At 37.9% G+C, this 20234-nt stretch overlaps 1 protein-coding gene across 1 annotated transcript; it reads right to left on the reverse strand.

The window, feature by feature from the left end:
• Positions 1-3453: 3453 nt before the first annotated feature.
• On the reverse strand, positions 3454-20034 carry LOC131677033 (uncharacterized). Its single transcript, XM_058956544.1, has 4 exons — positions 19574-20034; positions 15820-16215; positions 15321-15545; positions 3454-4494 (listed from the first exon to the last, which is right to left on the reverse strand). The coding sequence occupies exons 1-4, from the start codon at positions 19895-19897 to the stop codon at positions 4285-4287; spliced, it is 1155 nt and encodes a 384-aa protein (XP_058812527.1). The 5' UTR covers positions 19898-20034; the 3' UTR covers positions 3454-4284.
• Positions 20035-20234: the final 200 nt, after the last annotated feature.

Below are 20234 nucleotides of genomic sequence, written 5' to 3' on the forward strand. Positions count from 1 at the left end.
GGCGCTTTGTAGCTGCGTAGGGTAAAGAGCCAATTGGTTTTCATGTTTCATATTTCGGTTATATGTTTTTTATCAGTAAGGCATCTGACAACGTGCTTCTGTAGTTATTGCACTGCTCAGCAGCGTAGTATTTTATATAGGAGAGTACACTCAGGTTTTTTACGCGGATTTTGAAATTTACGCGGTTTTCATTAACGCGTTTTTTTGACATTGAAAATGTCTTACTGCACTATCTGGGGCAGGGTGTCATTCTAAAATCTAAAATCAAACGATGTCACGTTTTTGCGTCACTATTTTGAACGCTAATAACTTTCTTATTTATGAACGGATTTCCGTCTGGTTATCACTAAACAATTCAGAATTAACTGAAATTATGTTTTATTGCTATAGTGTTTTTGTATTTCAATAGTACACTATTGAAAAACAAGCAAAAATGAACAGATCTCGAAAACGTGAAAACTCTCATACATCAGTCAATCTATCCCCGGCAGCGCCGTCGAAAGGGAGCAGCTTAGTGATTCAAACGAACAAAAGTTATAAATAAATGTGCCGTGTGCCTGTTTGAATCAGTTGTTGCTCTTTTGCCAGCCAAATAACATCGTATCTATAGCGTCTCGTACGACAGATTTGAGCACCTAGCACACTACGCTTCTATGAATGACGTCATCCTCGACTATTTAAAGAATATCATTTCTCGAGCGACTTCATTCTCCCGTCGATCGTCGGGCCGTAAAGAACAGCAGTAGCAATCATGCATGTTGACAATGCACTGCGTAGAGTGCTGCATTTGATCACTGCTACCGCTGGGGGTGATCCGATGTAAAAAGCGTGCGGCTGGAAGAGTTGCCCAACCTCAGTTGAAGCCGACTAATTGTTCCATTCTGCATGTTATTGGTAAATTAAAAACCCTTTTAAGGGCTATAACAAACAATGAAGAACAAATTTGAATATTTCCAATCATTGACAGCGATAATTCAATTGCGCAGTTTATATTCGTTATTTGTTGCTTACACACGCGCAAGCAATCTGAAATTTGCAACAATCTGTTATTTGTTTAAATTTATCCTTCCGAAACAATACAAAAATGGGCAGCTACTTAAAGTACATTTCGAGGCTGAAATTGGTGAAAACCTGCGATTTATTAAAAAATAATCTTTCGGAAACATAATCCAAAATTCTGCAATGTTTCAGAAAATTGGAGAATGTAGCAACACTGCCAACTAGCGAAAGCCGTACCAAAAAGAATCCGCAAATTTTTGTTCGTTATTCTGCATGAAGGCAGTCCTTCCATCAACAATGCGAAAGTGATAAAAGCCGATGTCACGTTTCAAACTATCAGTATTTCAAATTATCTATTGAAGGGGAAGGTTGTTTGTTTCTTTCCAATTTTAATTATTTATCCGATGTAAGTAGTGCGTGGCTGGAAGAGACGGCAAACCGTTATTGCGGCTGATTGTTGGTTCCATTTCGCATGTTATTTTTGTAAATTAAAAGCCCTTTTCAGGGCTATAACCAACAATGAAGAACAAGTTTGAAAAATTCTTGACGATGACAACGATAACCTAATTCCGCCGTTTATATTCGTTACTTGTTGCTTGCGCGTACATTGACAATCTGAAATTTACAACAATCTGTAATTTGTTTAAAATTATCCTTCCGAAACAATACAAAAATGTACAGTTATTTAAAAGTATATTGTCATGCTGAAATTGGCGAAAATCAAGCCAAATCCAAAAGTCTACAATATTATAGAAATCGGAGGATGTGAAAAATCCGCAAATATTTTTTCGTTATTCTCGTGAAGGTAGTCCTTCCATCATCAGTGCGAAAGAGATAAAAGCCGATGTCACGTTCCAAGCTATCAGTATTTCATATTAGATTCTGAAGGGAAGGGTTGTTTCTTGTTATTACGAAATATTTATCTGATGTAAGTAGCGTGAGAAGGCAGACCTTGTTTTGCAGCTGACTAATTGTTCCATTCTGCATGTGATTTTTGTTAAACCAAAAGCCCTTAGTTAGTTTAGTACTTTTCATTCCATAGCACGCGTGTTTGTGGATTCCACAAATAGTCCTTTTCAGGATTCCACCAATGGACTCCAAATATAGAACATTTCAGAGTTAATGTTAATTATACTACCGAATATATAAAGATACATATGTTAAACTTTCTTTGTTTACGAATAGTTTGAGTTATGACCAGTTAATTTTCTATCATGCTTGAAAACATTTAATTTGATAGCAGGTATTTAAAGATAGATGTAAGGTTTTGTTTGTGAGCATCATTAATTGATGTTCCCATTTCATGGATTTGAATAAAACTTTTTTAAAACTTGAATTTATCACACTATAGGTTATCGATTTTAATTTAAAAATTCAACAATTATCTCTAGTGAAGAATAGCATGCCTGTGTGTAGTTCTAAAACAGTCTATGGCATTAAGGGGTTTTAATTTGGCCACGGATAATATTGATTGCTTATAAAACTGGCTACATTTTTAATGTCATCGTGGTCGTGTCTTGTACACAACCCTTAAATTTTTTTGAGTGATTTTTAACACCCCCCCTCCCCCATCGTAGCATTTCGTCACAAACCTCTAAATACTCCCCTGGTAATTACGCAGCTTGACGGTAACTATCCCCCCCCTTGTCCGCGTAAAAAAAAAATAAAAGACGATGTTAGTTATTCCCCTTTTAAAAAATCTACGTAGCATCACATGACCCCCTACCCCCCTGTCGTCACACATCATCACAAAATACAAAACCCCCCTACCCCATATAATGTTACATCATTTATGGATGGTCTCTAATACAATTTATTATATCTTAGGGCACTAGCATATTCCTCAAATACCTTCTGCCCGCCATCATTTCCTATAAACTTTCACTTATCTTGAGTCTTACGATCCGCATAACAAATAGTGTTGTGAACAAGTATTTTAAAATGATGGCGAACACTTCCACCCCTTTGTTTTTCTTTTTATTTTTAGGAAACTTGAACACTGTACACCCAAAACAATTTCCCAATGCAAAAAAGGCATTACATCCTTTCGTACATATTCCGAATTAGAATCATGGCTTCTTCGCATTGTAGACCAAGCATAGCTACTGCATTACACCAACACAGTTTGATTCATGATGAAATAAATTGATTGAGTATACACGCTACCATATTATCTACCCGTATGTAAAAGTATTAGTTGGTTTTGATTGCTGAGTCTGCCAAAAAGGTGGTGTATTCTATACATGATTACCCCTTTGGTGTTTGTAAGAACTTCTGTCTTCATACACAGTTACGAGGTTTATTATTCATAATTTCAGGATGTCGTGATTTTTTTTATGATTAATTTATGAACGGGTTTTTTCCGTGTAAGAGATATTTTTCCCTAAAAGTTATAGCAATTTATAAACATTGCTGTTTATAAATAACATGAACATGACAGGATTGAAACGCAAATTTGTCATTTCTCGAATTCCAATTTATTATTTGATTAACTATACAACTGTCAGTTTTTGGTGGTAAGATATGTGCAAAAGTTAATACATACCTACATTTATACACTTCGTATTCTGCACTTTCCGTGTGGATTAACTCAAAACAAAATCGTTATCTTATTCGGGGAAATATGATACGGATCTACTTAAACACACCTAACTTTACGGCTTACACACGGCTTAGGATAAAAGCTCTTAAATGCGTACAAAACGGAACATTAGTAAGTAATAATAAAACGTTGAACTTTAGTATCGATTAAGTTTCACTCACCGGACATCAAACGGAATGACGACAGTTTGCAAATGAACCACCGTAATAAGAGGCGTATAACATCGAGATAAAAAAGCAGCCGTTTTCGCTGATGCCTTGAACTTGCATACAACGCCGTATAAATACGTCTTTTGGATATGCGTTTCTTCAGATTGGAAAACCGAGGAGGAAAGTGCAGTTTGTCTTTTGCTTTATTAATCGTTCTACGCAATGTTGGCTCAGTAGGTTCAAGTGATGATTAACTCCTGACTTAATGGCTATTTTTATTTGCTATTTTCTCTGCTCGTTTTATGCTTTAAAGGTTGACTGCCACACGCTGCTGTTGTTGTGCAGTTTAATCCGGCCATGCTTCATTAGATTGTCAGTCCACAAAAGATGCAAACTGGAAGATAGCGAAAGCTGGAGATGGGAGAGTTATTGCCTAGGTTTGTGACCGATCTTAGTGCCGGGCCCGGTCTTCATGGTGTCACCAGGCCTCGTGGACAGTATATACGGTGTATACGGTGTGAACTGTTTGACCACTTACTCTTGAACGGTGAATGTCAGTTGCTTTCCTGTACGGGACTCGAACCGGTTCGGTGGTTTTATATCCAGTATTGCGCAGATGGCGATCGATAAGCCGACCGCCATGAACGTCGTTATGAACAAACCGGACCAAATCGGGCCGGTGGTAAATCCGATGCAGTCCCAGGCGCTACCGAACTTGGTACTTCCCTCGAGCGCTGGTTGAACCTGTTGTGGAGATGAGAGTGGAAATGAAGTTTGTAGCAAAGATTGTTATTTTGTTGCTATTATATTTCAGAAAATGTAAATTTAGACGAAAGTTTCTCAAGTAAATCATTTTCAACGAAGGTACCCAGTAAATCCAACCAGAAAATGAGCCGAAATTCTGTCTGGTTTTAGTTAGTATTCCGGCTATGTAGAACTGATTGTGCCACTAGAGCCGGCTTCTAGCTAAAGCAGGCTAGAGCTAGCCGGAATTCCGGCTGAACTTTACTGGGTAAAAGCTCTTAAATTATGGGGTCTGACGACAAGCCTGGTGCTTATCTTTTTGGAAAGGATTCTTATAATTGCTGGGAATGCCTGTCATCCCGACAGTGATAAAAATATTTTTGAGTAGTAGTCTATTTTCATTAAAGGCTGAAGAGCTAATAACAAATTCTTGAAAAAAGAGATTATCAAACAAAAAATTAAAATACATACATACATAGATCATAAAGTTACCGGATGTAATCAAAGATCTGTGGTGATCTGTAAAATTGAATTAGCACACAGTTTCTTTCAACCTAATGCAAATAGGTATACAATAGATTCATTTGACATAAACAGTAAATAATAAATCAACCCATATAATGCAATGCTGTATGTATTGAAATTTGTTTGTTGTGTAACGTCATCAGTCAAAATAGTGTGAAAGAGGTATAACACACTTATAACACCATCAATCACATAACTCTTCCCGACATTGCAATGCTTTAAAAAGTTTTCATAAACCAATCCCCAGAGCATTACTAACTACGGTATGAAAGACATCAAAATGTAGGGTAAGGTGGGGCAAATCCGACCGTTGGGTAAACCCGACCCCCCTCTGTTACCGAAAATCAGAAGCACTACGCGAACTAATATCAATGTTGTCGTGTAGAGCATCGAAAATATTCATAATTGTGGTATGACAGCATTTCATTAGTCTACATTGAGATGCTCAAACGACAAAAAGTGTGTTTTTACAACTTTTGATTTGACTTTTGTGCATCATTGACTACAGGATATTTCTGATTGTTAAAGTGATTGCATAATAAATGTAAGTGGATTTAAATTCTTTGATTAAAGTCCTACAAAGTGCGTAGAAGAATTTAGTTCAATCTTTTTCATATTTTTTTTTAATTGCATCTTAATGAAAAATGACGCGGTGCACAGTGGTCCCCCCATAGGCCAATAATACAAAAAAATATTTCGGCAAAGGCGTCTTTTTATCTTGCGATTACATCGTTCTGAATGTATATTTTATAGTTTCAAGATGAATTTTGTCAAAAATAAACTGGTTTTCTTAGTATACAGAAGAATGCATAGGGTGGTTCGTTATTTACGGATAATGTAAATAATATCGATAATCGATTGCTCGCCAGAAAAATTTTTTTGTCGATCTGTAATTTTTAATATTCATATTTTTTCAGACACCACTACTATTAGCTGTGTATTGAATGATAAAATTCAGTTTTTGGAGTATAAGGAGAGCAGAAAAATGGGTTTATTTGTATATGTAATAGAAAAATTAACTAAAAAATTTCCAATATGACTTAAACTAACTTTGTCCCTCGATATCCTTCCCGAACTTCTTTTCAAAATGGTCGTTAGGCTGTCCAGTTCCACTTAAACTAGGATTCAGCTGCGCATCTCTGCGCCCAGACTGCCTAGAGAATCTAAGATGTTGTATATGTTTAACGGGATAATGCAAGACAAAAAACTTTATATCACATTTTCAAATTATATTACGTTAATAGTTACTACTGATATCGAAACTATATAGCTTAATTACTATTTTCCCAAAATTTCTTATCAATCGAATGATTATAACTTCAGTTACAATAATTTATTTGACACTTCTCTTTGAAACACATGTCGCTATCGAATATTCAGTGTACGAGGCAAATGTCTCACTCCACTTCGTATTACAACTACGTTCTCGAGTGCGTTAGAAAAGCCCAATGTGATTAATAATTACGAATAAACTTGAAATCATAAACTATTTCTCGTTTCTCCGTTTTAAAATAGCTGGTACTCTAACGAAGGTTTTTTATTATGGGATAATTTTTACTGCAGGAAAACACATTTTTTATTCACGAAAACTATAATTTTAAATGAAAAAATACACGATTTATTTAAAATTCTTTCGTTAACTTGCTATAATAATTACGAACAACATTTGCAGATTGGTCTGTGAGTTGGTTCACGAGATATAATGCTCACAGAAAACGATATCATAATATTTGCGTTCAGGTGCAAAAGCTACAATTTAGAGAACTTCCAATGAATAACTGTTCATTTTTTTACCAGCGCAGCACAGCTTGTACTATTCGAATCTAAAAAAAATTCTGGAACAAAAATAAAATTAATGTGAAGCTTAATGCAATAAGAAAGGCCGTATCACACTGTTAGGTGGATATAATCGATTTTTTATTGCGAAATTTGAATTTAGCGACCCAAATTTACTATAGAAATGCAGTTTTGTATCAAAATTTGCATTGAATAGATTTATGACCGCCTCCCTCCCACTGTGCGGTGGGGCAAATCCGACCACTAAATATTGGGGTAAATCCGACCGCTTTTTTGCTAAGAAAATTTTTATTTTTCAGATTGCAATATATTTTTATTGTTATTATTTATTATTTTTATGCAAAATGGTTCATAATTCCAAACAAAAGACACAAAAAAATTAAGATTATAGTATTCATCGAGCAATTACTCCGATGCAAATGGGAATATCATTACGTGCTACTGCTCGTGATTTTAGCATTCCAAGGTTGACATTGAACTCCATTTTCTTCATGTTACAATTCAATGACACAACATTCATTGATTTATCATTGAAAAACCATAAAATTTGGATAATATCTGCACTAAATCAACCAAAAACATAGGGGGTCGGGTTTACCCCACCTTTTTTGAAAACAGCAAAAATGAACATTTTTGTAAAACGCTTGTATCACAAGATATTCCAAAGATCCAAATGAAATGCTATATATAGAAAGTTGCCCAAGAGTCTCACCTTTAATTTGGTATATAAAACGACTGGATCCGATGTAAAATGAGCATTTAACAGCCAAAACCATTTACTAGGTCGGATTTGCCCCACCTTACCCTACTAAGTACTTCACTGGACACGGTGGCAAGACGTACCAAGTCATGGTTACCCGAAGAGATATCCATCGTACCTGCAGATATCTGCTTCAAATGCATCATGCTCATGTAATGGTAGTATGTATCGTTACACGATGTCTTCAAACATCTCCGTATGTAAGTACTTATTGTAACTGTATGCCCGCCAGCTTGCTGCAGGGGGTGGCAGCGTGTAAGCAATCACAGGCCCAGAATCTACGGAGCTGTCCGGACACCATCCCCGAAAATTTTCAACTTGATAAGAAATTTAAAATATGTTTCAATTTTAAATTAGTTTTAAAATCAAAATAATTTCAAACCAAACTTTTCACCTCCCCATAAAAAATTTGACATTTGCGAAATTGTGCACTCGACCGACGAAATCGGGTGCCTTCAAGATCGACCTACTAATTTACCGACTAAATTAAATTGCGTCGGGGGAAGATTTTCGTCACCATATTAATCAATGGATTTCCTCTGTTTAAATCTTGTACCCGACCCAATCGGCTGAAAAATCGGTCGAAAAAAATTTGCTGCATTGAAGCAAGATTTAATAGTCACATTATTCAGCAGACGAAATCGGTTCTCGTATTGTTGACAAATGCAATAGTCGAAAATTTTAAGCGCCAATTTTAATTTTGATTTGTTAAACATTTATTTTCTTGTAAATTGAAAATAAAAATAGCGAAAAATTACAGCGCTTATACCTTTAAGAGAATGAAGTGATTTTAGACTCGGCCATCGCTCGGATAGTTTTAGGTAAGTCTGATTAATGCTTTTGTTGTTCGTTCTTATTCATTTCTAATAATATGTAGGTAGGTGCTATTGATTTAATTTGACCATAGCCCGTACGTACCTGAACAAGGACGTCAACTAATCCGCATATCAAGAACAATCGGAAGATCCGGAATCGGAATTATCGATACGTCATGCCAACTTTCAAGTGTAAGTCTTTTAGATATAATAAATATATAATATAATATAAACTTATTTATCTACTAAAGCCTGTCTCGTATTTACTTTGAGAAATTTCCAGTGAATATGAGGTCCACTGATATGAACAATTTTAAACTGTCGACTGATCTACCTATTTAATCGTTTTCCATCAACCGATTTCGACAAATTTCGTCGGCCCATTTCGTCTGGTATTGCGTCGACAGACACTCATGTTAAACTCTCATAAGCGTCGGTGCAACAATCTATAAATTCGTCGGTGTCAAAGTCAAGCGATTCAGCCGACCAAACCCGATTTCGTCGTGGGTTAAATCGGGAGGATTTTTTATGGGGCTATTTTCATTATTTGAAGTTATTACGTATTACAGTTGTATTATTTCATTTCAAAATTGTCCGCCCCTGTCCCTGTAGCAACCGTTCAATTTTTTGATGGAGAAAAAGCAATGCCAATAGTCTAGGTATTGCATTACGGAACTAGATCGACGGTTTTGACGGACTAAGTTATCTTTATAACTAATATGTACAATAATCCTTTTGACGTATATTCCTTGTTTTGACGTGAGTTTTTTTTTTACTTTTTTCAAGGTTTTTTGGAACGTGTCCAATTAGAAATAGACAGAAAGAATTAAACGGAAATGGTGACAATTCCTTTGGACGACAAAAACCTTTCGCGACACAACGACTAGCTTATTTGTGCTCCAACGATGCAAAATAACATGCTCTTATATGCGAAAATTTTATAGTACAGTGCCTTTCCGAATTTGGCAACAATCATCCTACTCAATTATTTCAACAACAAATTGTGAAAATATTGATCAAGTGCTTGACCATAATTGTAAACATTTGGTAAAATTATAATATCTCGACAAACATATGATTACGGCCTAAAAGCCAACTGTCAAAATCCACTTTGAATTGAAATTCCGGACAAACCGTTACTAGCCGAACATAGTTCACAGCAGTTTTTGAAAGAGAAAACTTTTCTCTTTCGTTTACTGCCAACATCTGCGATTGGCGTGTAACGGTTTGTCCGGAATTTCCATTCAAAGTGGATTTTGACAGCTGGCTTTTAGGCCGTAATCATATGTTTGTCGAGATATACAGAATTTTTTCAGAAATTCTCAACTGTTTAGTATTAGATCTACCATAGCAGCCTAATCCAATGTTCGTTGCGTACCGTACGCTCTACCATTTTTGTGCTAATCATCTTTCATTATGAAAAAGACACACGGCAAAAATCTACCGACACAGACACTATATGCACCTAACAGAAGATAGTAATCGAAATACTCTTCACACCAAGCGTATCATGATCTATTCAAATTTTTCACCTACTCATGCGAATCCGCGGCGGCGTCATAAAATGTACACATTCCGTGGATGTTTCAAAGGCCGCAAACGCGAGATCTGCCACCATACTGCCACATCGGAATGGAAGACCTCTCATGTAACGAGCAGTCGAGGCTTTGCTGTTCAGACGTGTGAATAATTCTTCATTTATATGCACTTTCTGTCATGTTTATTTTTGTAAGTTAAAATGAAAATTGAATTATGTCACGATAAATATTGCACCTAGTTCACTACCAGTTGCAACGTGGTTGAATGAATGAGCATAGACAATTGTTTTCCCGACTGATTGCCGTTCTTTTTTTCGTTTGTCGGTTAGCATTGTATAATCAGAGTTCAATTGAGCATAGCCAACAAAAATATGAGAATTAACCGTGACGGGATTTTCTGCAATAACTGAAGAAATAGTGAGAGAATGCTATATAAAATGCAACATTCCGCGTAATTCAAATCAAAGATAGAATTACTTAATCCAATTAAGACTAAATCAAATTAACTTTGAACTAGATTAACCCTTGTAACCCTTCAGGGTAACAATTTAGCACTGGGTGGAGATATACCATTTATTGGGTATACACTCCGTAGAGTGTATTTGTTTACATGTGTAATTATGCTCACCGCTGTTCGGTACCGTTCGCTTTTTCTTGTAAATTTTGTTCATTTACGCGAATGTGAACGGTTTTGTTCGTGCAGCTAGGTTAGATATTTTTTGTTAAACATTTGTCAATAACTAACATAGGGCTTAGGTAGGTTACCGCGCTCCTCTTGCTGTTATATTGGTTGCTGTTTATGCTGCAAAGGAGATGACAGTTATGCGGCGGTGCGGTTTTGTGGTGATGGTGTTTGTTTTGGTGGAGTGGAAAAGGCGGCCATCGTGAAAAAGCCAGAAAGTGACGGACCAAGGCATCAAACAGACGTCCAGATAATTTTTGTCTTTTTCGGGGCAGTTCCCCGCCACTAGAAGGAAGGATTCAGTGCGCGCGTGTGACGGCGATATAAAACCGTCGAATAGTGCCGGCCCGTGGTTCGGGCACTATTGAAGTGAGTGGTGTTGGTTCGAAGTGGGACAGCTAACCGTAAAAGAGCATTCTCGCGTCCCCGGCTAAAACCAAGGAACCGAACACCGACCGTTCTCGCTATAGAGGATAAGTCGAACGAGCCTAGCTCTCCTCTATAGCTAATAGCCAAGGAGAACGAAGCAGGGTGGACAAAGGTTCCCCCTGGGAAGTGCACTGCGGTGACTTCCGGGATAGCTTGCGGCGAGCAAGTTGATCCGGCGATAGTTCGCCAACGTCGCTAGGGAGGTTCCAACAAAGGAGCCAAGCTCACCTCCCTAGCTAACCGTAAAGGACCGCTGCCGGAGCAGCCAACGGAACCCAGACAAGTACGCGGCCGTTGTTGTCCTGGCCTGCCGGAAGGAAACCGCCCGCCTTCTCTTCACCAGCAACATTGTGATTCCGCATCAGCAGCAGTGGAGAGTAGGAGAGAAATAAACACGGTAAATTTTATTCATTTGTTTGTTTACTTTTTTGTTGTTACGAAAATCCGAAATTCTGTAGAGGCACCCAGGCCGCCCTGAAAAGAAGGGTACGCCGGGCAAACAAGAACCCGAGTAGTGGGCAAACCCCTACTTACACCCTTTACTACCCAAATTTTTGTTTTATATCAAAAAACTTTGGTGGAGTGTTTTTATGATGAGAAAACCAAAAAATATTGTGCCGGTTTACGAAAGTTATGGATTTTTTCAGGTAAACCTCAAAAGTTTAAGCTCACCAAAAATCAAAGATGGGCTTGGAGAAAAAAAAAATTAAAAACATATTTTTTTCCTAAAACGTTCCTAATAAAAAGACACTATACACGTACTATAATACATATGATAAAACCATTCCATATATAGTTTGGATGATATCCTTAACACGTCGTTAACCTATTTAACCATAAGACTTTTATTAGAGGTTCGAGATGGTTTGTTTCTGGCATAAAAATCGCATAAACAGGCCTAGCTTGTGTGCACACACCTGTGAATGTCTGTGACCACACTATCCGATTTCCAGTACACTTTCCAGCTGATCCCATTGGATCGATGTAGATGCCAAGTTCAACATCTCTGGTGTTTAAAACGGAAAATATGCTCGCTTTGAAATGGAAAGAAGGTTTGTCAGAATATTAAATAACAAATGTCTGTCAGATTAACTGGATTCTAGAACTTGCACAACCAGTCTGAGTGTGTTCACAGGTGTCTAGATGACTTTTAATGCAAATGTAAACTTTTATGGAGGAAGAGATTATATAGTCAAAGTTGACGCTAGTTAAAAATATTTTGAACACAAGGGAAGGGCAATATCTGCAATGTCTGAAAATATTTCTACGTAATTAATGGACAGCTCCCGGACTACAACAAATCTTGCACCCAGATTGTAAGTAACTCATAGATTTCGTTAGTCACAGCTTCTGTGCATCAATGGAGATGTATGGTGAACTACCATCGTGTACATTTTTCCATTACCATAAGTTTTGTTTCGGTTCGGTTATAATTATTTTAATCGGTATTTTCGAGGTAAAAAGTGTTCCTAAGTGTTCGAATCGGTAGAGCCGAGGTGAAGCTCGGCCTTTTCTCACTTTTCATAGTGCACCAAATAATCAGGATTCTCGTTTAGATGTTTATGTTTACTTCAAGGGCCCCGGACGCCATGCTTAATTTTGCAAGTATAAAACTAATACATCAAAAGCGTCAAATGTTCCCATCTTTCTTTCCCTTCATCTTGAGCTGGACCAACAGTCTCCTGCGCGTGAGTGTGTGTGTGTGTGTGTGTGTGTGTGTGTGTTTTGACAATCCTAACTCCCACTAGCATGGCAGCGGTTTACAGAAAAAAACATAGTCCCAGGATTTGGGCAGGTTGAATTCCGATGACTAATTTCATGTACAGGGCAAACCGTGTTCTGAAGTCCTTGTTCCATCAACCAGCCCCGCCTTAATATAATATATACATCAAATGGATTTAAACATTATAAAAAGACTTCCGATTCCCTACAGAATGTAAGAAACCGACTCGAATTTAGTGTACCGTCATCGGGGGTTACTTTACGTCACGGGGGCTACTTTACGCCAAAATTAAAGAATGATGCTAGCCTAGAGCCTCGTTCAAATTTAACGTTATATTTTGACGAAAATGAATAAATGAATAAAATATACGCAAAAAGCACTGTAACTTAAATTTGTTATAAGTAATAGTAATAATAATAAGTTTTGTAGTTTGTGAACCTCTTCTTTTTCTCAAAACAACAGTTAGGGTGGTTCTAATTTTATCCAGATCATACTGTGATACTATTCATTTTATAAAACATTTAAAATTAAGGTTTAGAGTATTTCTTAGTGCTTCGTAGATTTTTTTTTATTCAAATCACTTTTGCGTTATTGATTTAAAACTGAAGTAATCTTCTGAATACTCTAAGATTGGTTTAGGGCCGATTGAATCTTAGCGCTTAAGCCAGGTTTAAACGTACTGGTGAAACTGGTTTAATAGTTAAGCGAGGGTGAAGAAATCGGTCCTTAAAGCGATTAATTTGGTTCATGGCACCACATATCTAAGTATTATCGATGAAAAATTATGAGCACCTTTTCACCAAGAAATCTTTTGTTTTTTTATTGGAAATAATTTGGGCAAACGAAATACAAATCTGTTTCCATTATATACATGGTTCGAGGCATAATTGAGAAAAACTGAGATTACAGTATATTTCTTGAATTTCACCGAATTGATTTCAAAAAACCAATATTTGAGGTTATAAGTACTTATACCGTTTTAACAATAGAGTCGAGAGTTTTGGTGTCTTAATAAGGATATTTTAGCAAAAAATGAAAACTGCTAATGTTATGCTAAACTTTTTGTTTTTCATGCATTGACCCTTATCAATATGTTTAAAATTTTAACTTATTTTAAGTTACTTTCGCGGTGGACAATATAAAAGGTATAGTTTCATTCTCACGATAAAATTTTGCACTTTACAAAACTTTTCTATTATTTAAAAGATGGGGTAGGATGTTTTAATTTTTTCTAAAAATTGACTTTTTAATGGTTCGCGACAGAGTTTCGCAATCTTTCAGAATATATTTTGTGTCAAATGCCATAACCGATGATAACAATATTTGAAAAAGTTATTTTATGTAAAAGTTTTAATAACTTCGAAACGAAAACAGTGTGGTTGTTGGTGCACCCTAAAATAATCTTCAAGTGGTCCAAAAGCTACTTTAGTGTAATGTCAAAACTACAAAATTTGTATAAATAAAACCGTTTGTTTTAAGAAACACCTAAAAGCTTACGTTTGGATTTATGAAGGAATGGAAAGTATGCATGATAAAGCTTTCATGTCTTCATCATATTTGTCAGAAATGTGTTGTTCTTCAACTTTATCAGTCACTCTATCTCGAAAGGTTAAAAAGTTCAATATTATATCTTGCCAAAATTAGAACCACCCTAGCTTCAACTTTGACTAAAAGCAGGGTCGTACAAAGCACAACAACTTTCCTAATCATATAAAGCTAAAGTTATTTAGTTTTAGCAAAAAGTTAAAATTCCGGCTAAATTTACATTAAGGGCCACTGTGCAATGTGGTAGATTCTATATAAGAGTGACAATGCTATATTACTCTCTTGCTAGACGTTTAGAAATTTCTGACCAATACTGCACATTGACAGAACCTGACTCAGTTTCGCGTCAAGCAAAAACGGCATAAATCGTCTCCTACATCCAAGTATTAAGGAGACTAAACCGTCAATAAATGACTATTACCAATCTTGCATAACACAAGATGCGCACCTATGTTATGTAAATCATAACTACATTTGAATAATTCCCACAGTTCCCAGCACATCGTCATTTACAGAAAAAAGCAAATGCAAATAGGCAATCTATTAATACAAACAAATTGTTGGCACACAAAAAAAACTCAAGTCTGCCCCTTTGGCAAGTGGATAATACTTCGGCTCGATGGTTGTTCGGTTGAAAGTGGATTGAAACGAGCCGAAAGGGGTTATCTATTTCGAATTTGGATCTTGCACCATTCGTACCAAGGCACTGTACCTAGTAACACATCTGGTTGGATGTGGGCTCTCGGGCACACAACCACTGACTGAGCCACGGAGCCACGCGGTCAATAATTGTAGCACCTTTCGTCGCACTTGAATCAAGCGGTCGAGATCGTCGAGTTTGATCAATGGCTGTATTGTTAGTCCATTGAGTTTCGTGGTTCCAAAAGCTTGTGAAACATTGTTGCCGCATAATGGTTCGAATGGGGTAAAAATTAACATTTTGTTTAAATTAATAATGATTGCAACTTCCATCGTTAATATTATTTATGCTACCTGTTCACTGTTTACCTACCTGAATATTCTCCAAAGTCAGTACCGTTGAACCATTGCGGAACACAAGTTGCCTTGAACAGGAATAGGAGAAGCCGATTGGTGCATACGGAGCATCACCATCGATTTCCAGCGTGGTGTCGACGCTCTTGCTACCATCCTTGCTCTTGGTATCGATCAAAAAGACATCAACTTTCGGCATCATCCAATAACCGGAATCCATCTCAAAACGGAACTTAAGAGTTAGCTGCGAGAGATAAAGGAACATATAAATAAAGCAGGACGCCAATCGATCAACACTATTCTCTTTTTCAATGTATTAAATTATTTGATTACAAATTTGAAATCTGTGAAGAAAAACCACAATAATTTCAAGTTTGCGAATTGAAAGACCAATCAACTACGAATATTTTTAAAACTAAACCTCTCATATTTATTTTGAAACGATCTGATTTCAAATTTTTTGAAAAAATCCTGATTACCAATTGTTTCCCCAAACCTTTCATTCTACAAAAAAGTACCTTAGTCGTATCCTCCACTTTGAACGTAACGATCAGTTTGCTTTCGCGCTCCCTTGCATCATACGTCGCAACAGTATGCTTGTTCAGCACGTACTCATCGTCGGTACTGTTCATCGACAGAATCGGAGCCGAGGTGATGTAAATCAGAGCCTTTCCGGGCACGTTATAAATAGCATCGTCAATTTCGGGCTCGTCTGTGGGTCCCGCCGGCGTCGTAGTGCTCGTTACCGACTCATCCGCTTTGGCTTCACGCTTGTACAGTACATGGTGCGGCTCGTCCCATCTGTTGGCCAGAATTCCCAGCACCTTGTGGTCACCGTAGTTGGCAACCGAGTCGCGGTACAGTGCGGATAGTTCTACGTCCTGTTGGGCTGGCGATCCGACCAGGTTTATAATCTGCAGAGGGGAAATCGAATGAAAATTAGTGTGTGCGGCAGCGTGTAACGTATGCGTAACGGTAAAGCGAATGATCGAACCGCGAGGAAATGAGCGCGATCTGTTAGTCGATTTGTTATAGCACTTGGTAAGAGATAAAATTACTGACATTGCTTAATTTGAGATTTTTCGTTTAATGGATGTGAGTAGTGAGAAGGGGGTACGGTAGATTCGGTAATAGACACATTGCTTTGGCGATACACACATTGTATCGTACTAACTCAAAATGTACTGGATCAATCGTGTCAAAATTTGCACATAACACCCCAGGTAATTCACAATTCATTTTTCACCCTAGAACGGTTTCTAGGGTACATTTGAACTTCGACGTTACTTGATATCCCTATTATTCTAATACGTTTTATTTTAACTGGAAAAATTTGTATCGTAAATCAATTTGATGTTTAAACTTGCGTTGAAGCATATTTGTTTCACTCAGCTAACTTAACTGTAACCGAAAGTTTGTATGGAGTGCGAATGTAGTAAACTGTTCAATTCGTAATACGTTTAATTGCCCTTTTTTGACAATAATCGTTTACGCCAGCTTGACAACAACGCCCAGTTGAAGATGTCGGGCGTTCATTAAATAAACAATCAACCCGTTTGATTCTACTATCATTGCAAAACTTCCTAGTAAACTTCATTCTAAGTGGAAAGTTCGATCGCATCGCTTCTGCTCGCTGCTCCCATCACATGCTGCTGCTGGATACAACAGTTTCGATAGTTTGTCGCTACCATCGCTGGGACGCCCTTTATACAGTACTAAGGAAGCCCCTGAGCGCTCAGACGTAGTCGCGCTAGCAGCCAGCGACCAGCTTAGTCAGGACGGCTCTGCGTTCGGAGGTCGTGAAGACGTCTTCTGAACTCCATTCTCAGGCGAGTATTTTGCTTTAAATGATAATCCACTGCCCAAAAACCTCTTGGTTCACAGCACACTGTCACGTACAACACCTGATTTCCTGTCCGTCTACTACCAGAACGTTCGTGGAATGAGAACAAAAACGCAGGCATTCTAGCTTGTCGTCACTTCCTGCGACTACGACATTATCGTTCTAACCGAAACCTGGCTGCGTGATGATATATTAAACGCCGATCTAACGACGAACTACGCCATCTACCGATGCAATAGCAACTCTTCTACCAATAATCTACGGCGCGGAGTCGGTATTCTTATAGCAATAAAGAAACATCTAACGGGAACTGTACTAAATGTGCCTGAATGTGAATGTTTAGAGCAAGTTGTCGTACGCGTTTCACTGACAGGTCAAACGATATATGTTTGCTGCATTTATCTGAACAGTGAACCCAACTTGTGCAACGTTCACATCTCTGCTATCTAAAGCATTCCGGACAAAGCTAATAGGCGCGAAAAGGTAGTTGTTGTAGGTAATGTTCCTAAAAACGTCTCAACAGAAAATCAGATTATTAGTTTCCGTCGTGGAACGCAGAGCTTGGTCGCCTACGCGACGTACTCCGGAAACATACTTACGTAATAGGACCAACGACAGCAAAATATTCGTCTTCAAACAGAACTGCAATATGAAACAGCCCGGGACAGTGCATTCGGTGAATATCTGAACCAAATACAATGCAGCTTTCCTCTACATTCTGGACATTTATAAATAGCAGAAAACGTTCCGGAAGTATATAAGAAAATGTCTATCTTCGAGTCAAAAAATCACATTCCGCAGCCGAGTCGGTGGATCTTCTTGCAGATCACTTCCGAGATGCATTTACTAGCATTTCAGTACATCCATCGCAACAGTACCTTGAAACATTGACAACGTATGATATCAACTTTCCTCTTCATAACGTATACGATTCCGATGTATTGAGCGCTCTATCCAGCGTTGATCCGTTGAAAGCGCCTGGCCTTGTCCGGATTGCTTGCCTCCTGCTTTTATAAAAATTGTACCCGGGCACTTTATGTACCTGCAATATTGTTCAGCGTACAATCTCGGTAAGTATTTGACCAAGTGTATGGAAAGAAGCTCCTAAAGTTCCTATCCGTAAGACTGGAAACACAATGTTGAAAACTACAGAGGAATCTCGATACTGAACTACCTGGCCTAAGTTCTGTAAAAGTTTCTTTACAATGCGAAGCACGCTGCATCTTCCAGCATGATTTAAGACCGTCGGTTTTGTAAAGAAACACTCGACCACTTCGAACTTGATGACATACACAAGTTTTTGAGTTCCAGTAGTCGAGAAGCGTCAGCAAATTGAAGCAGTATATTTTAATTTCGCCGAAACCTTCGACAAGGTGCTGCATAACATTGCCGTTTTGAAACTGGTGTGGTGACTCGGTATTCCTGAATAGGTAACCAGATGGCTGCATTCTTACCTCTCATAACGATCCGCCTCCATCGTTAGAATTGGTACCACACGCTCAAGCGCATTCGATGCACCAAAACGTGTGCCTCAAGGAAGTTCCTAGGGTCACTGATCCTTCTCTTATTCATCAACGATCGCTGCATCAGCATCAAGTCTGGAAAACTACTCTGTGCTGATAATCTGAAAATCTTTCTTTGGCTCAGGAATGGACTCTACTGTGCTCCAAGATGATATAACCATTATAGAGGAATGGTGTTTGCTTAACGGAACGCAGATCAAAGTCGATAAATGTAAGGTGATAAATTTCGGACGCTCGGAAACTCTAAGGCATTGTGAATATACTCTTCAAGCCTGTGGCATCAAGAGGGCGAATTCTATCCGTGGCTTGGGAGTGTTATTCGACAGAATATTTTTAGCTTGTTTTCAACACTCCAGGAATATCTTTCCGGAGAAATGATTTTTTTTTCGGCGCTCAACACATTGCACGCTATACGGCCAAAATAATCCACTGGTTTTTTTTTTTTTTTATTTTAGTATAAACAAAGTGTCATTAAAATAAAAAATAGTGTATAGTTAGATCCTAGTAATTGCAGTCTGTGCGATGTAATATTTTTAATCGAAAACAATACACAATCTAATTTCTACTTCGTCTATTATACTCAAGTAGACGCTAATAGTCGCAGACTCCCCGCATGCACTGAATTTAAAATTTCTGACAAGATCACGGAACTCGAAACATGGTTCGACCAGCAAGTCAATGCATTGCATTTTGCTGTATTACTCCCCAAGAAGAAAGTTAGATTAAAATCATTTTGTGTCTGAAGGATTTAGTGTCTATCTGAGCGACCAAGTCGGTCTGTCAAATACTGTTGAGACAATATCAAATTTTGTTATAGATTTAAAATATCAACCTACATCATTACTTCGGTAAAAAAATAATGTAAGAAACAGAAATTCACAACCGTGTTGCACAGCTTTTCCCTACCTCAGCATTGACATTATAATCCATCGGGTTCGAACTCAGCCCCTGCTGCGGACTGTACACGTACTGGTGCTTCTCGATGATCCTTCGGAAGCTGGGGAAATTATCGTCATTCAGTTTGGCTGTTCCATTCCGTAGAAACACCACCACCGCGGCAGCATTCGAGTACAAGTCTCGCAGAAATTTATCATCCAACTCTTCCAGAGCGGACACTTCGATGCCTTTCAAATCGTCCACTCCCCAGAACAGAAACGGACCACTATAGTGAGCGCTAGCACTGTTCAGTACTAATCCAAATAGCAATGCAATCTTCACTCTACAATTCATATCGTAACTGAGCACTAGTTCTGCCGCCAAACGGATTAGGAGTTATTAATAAATAAGTTTTACAGCAGAGCACTTGAAACGGTAGCGATGCGAAAAATTTTCCAACGACAGTAATGGGTCGATATTCTAGATCTTGGTTGGAGTGAAGTGGCGCATGCCCAGCAAGGATCTTTCGAGCGGGAGAGATAGATTTGCCTGGGTGTTTCTGTCTGTCCTCTATAGCGTTCCCGAAAGGAGCACGTGGGTTTGTTTACAAACAACAGATAATCGTGGGGGGAGGGGGAAATATACTCTTCAGTTTGTTTCAATGCCGAACTTGAAATATTATTTTCAGTCA

This window comes from Topomyia yanbarensis, chromosome 1 (assembly GCF_030247195.1).
Source record: "Topomyia yanbarensis strain Yona2022 chromosome 1, ASM3024719v1, whole genome shotgun sequence".
Lineage (NCBI taxonomy): Eukaryota > Metazoa > Arthropoda > Insecta > Diptera > Culicidae > Topomyia > Topomyia yanbarensis.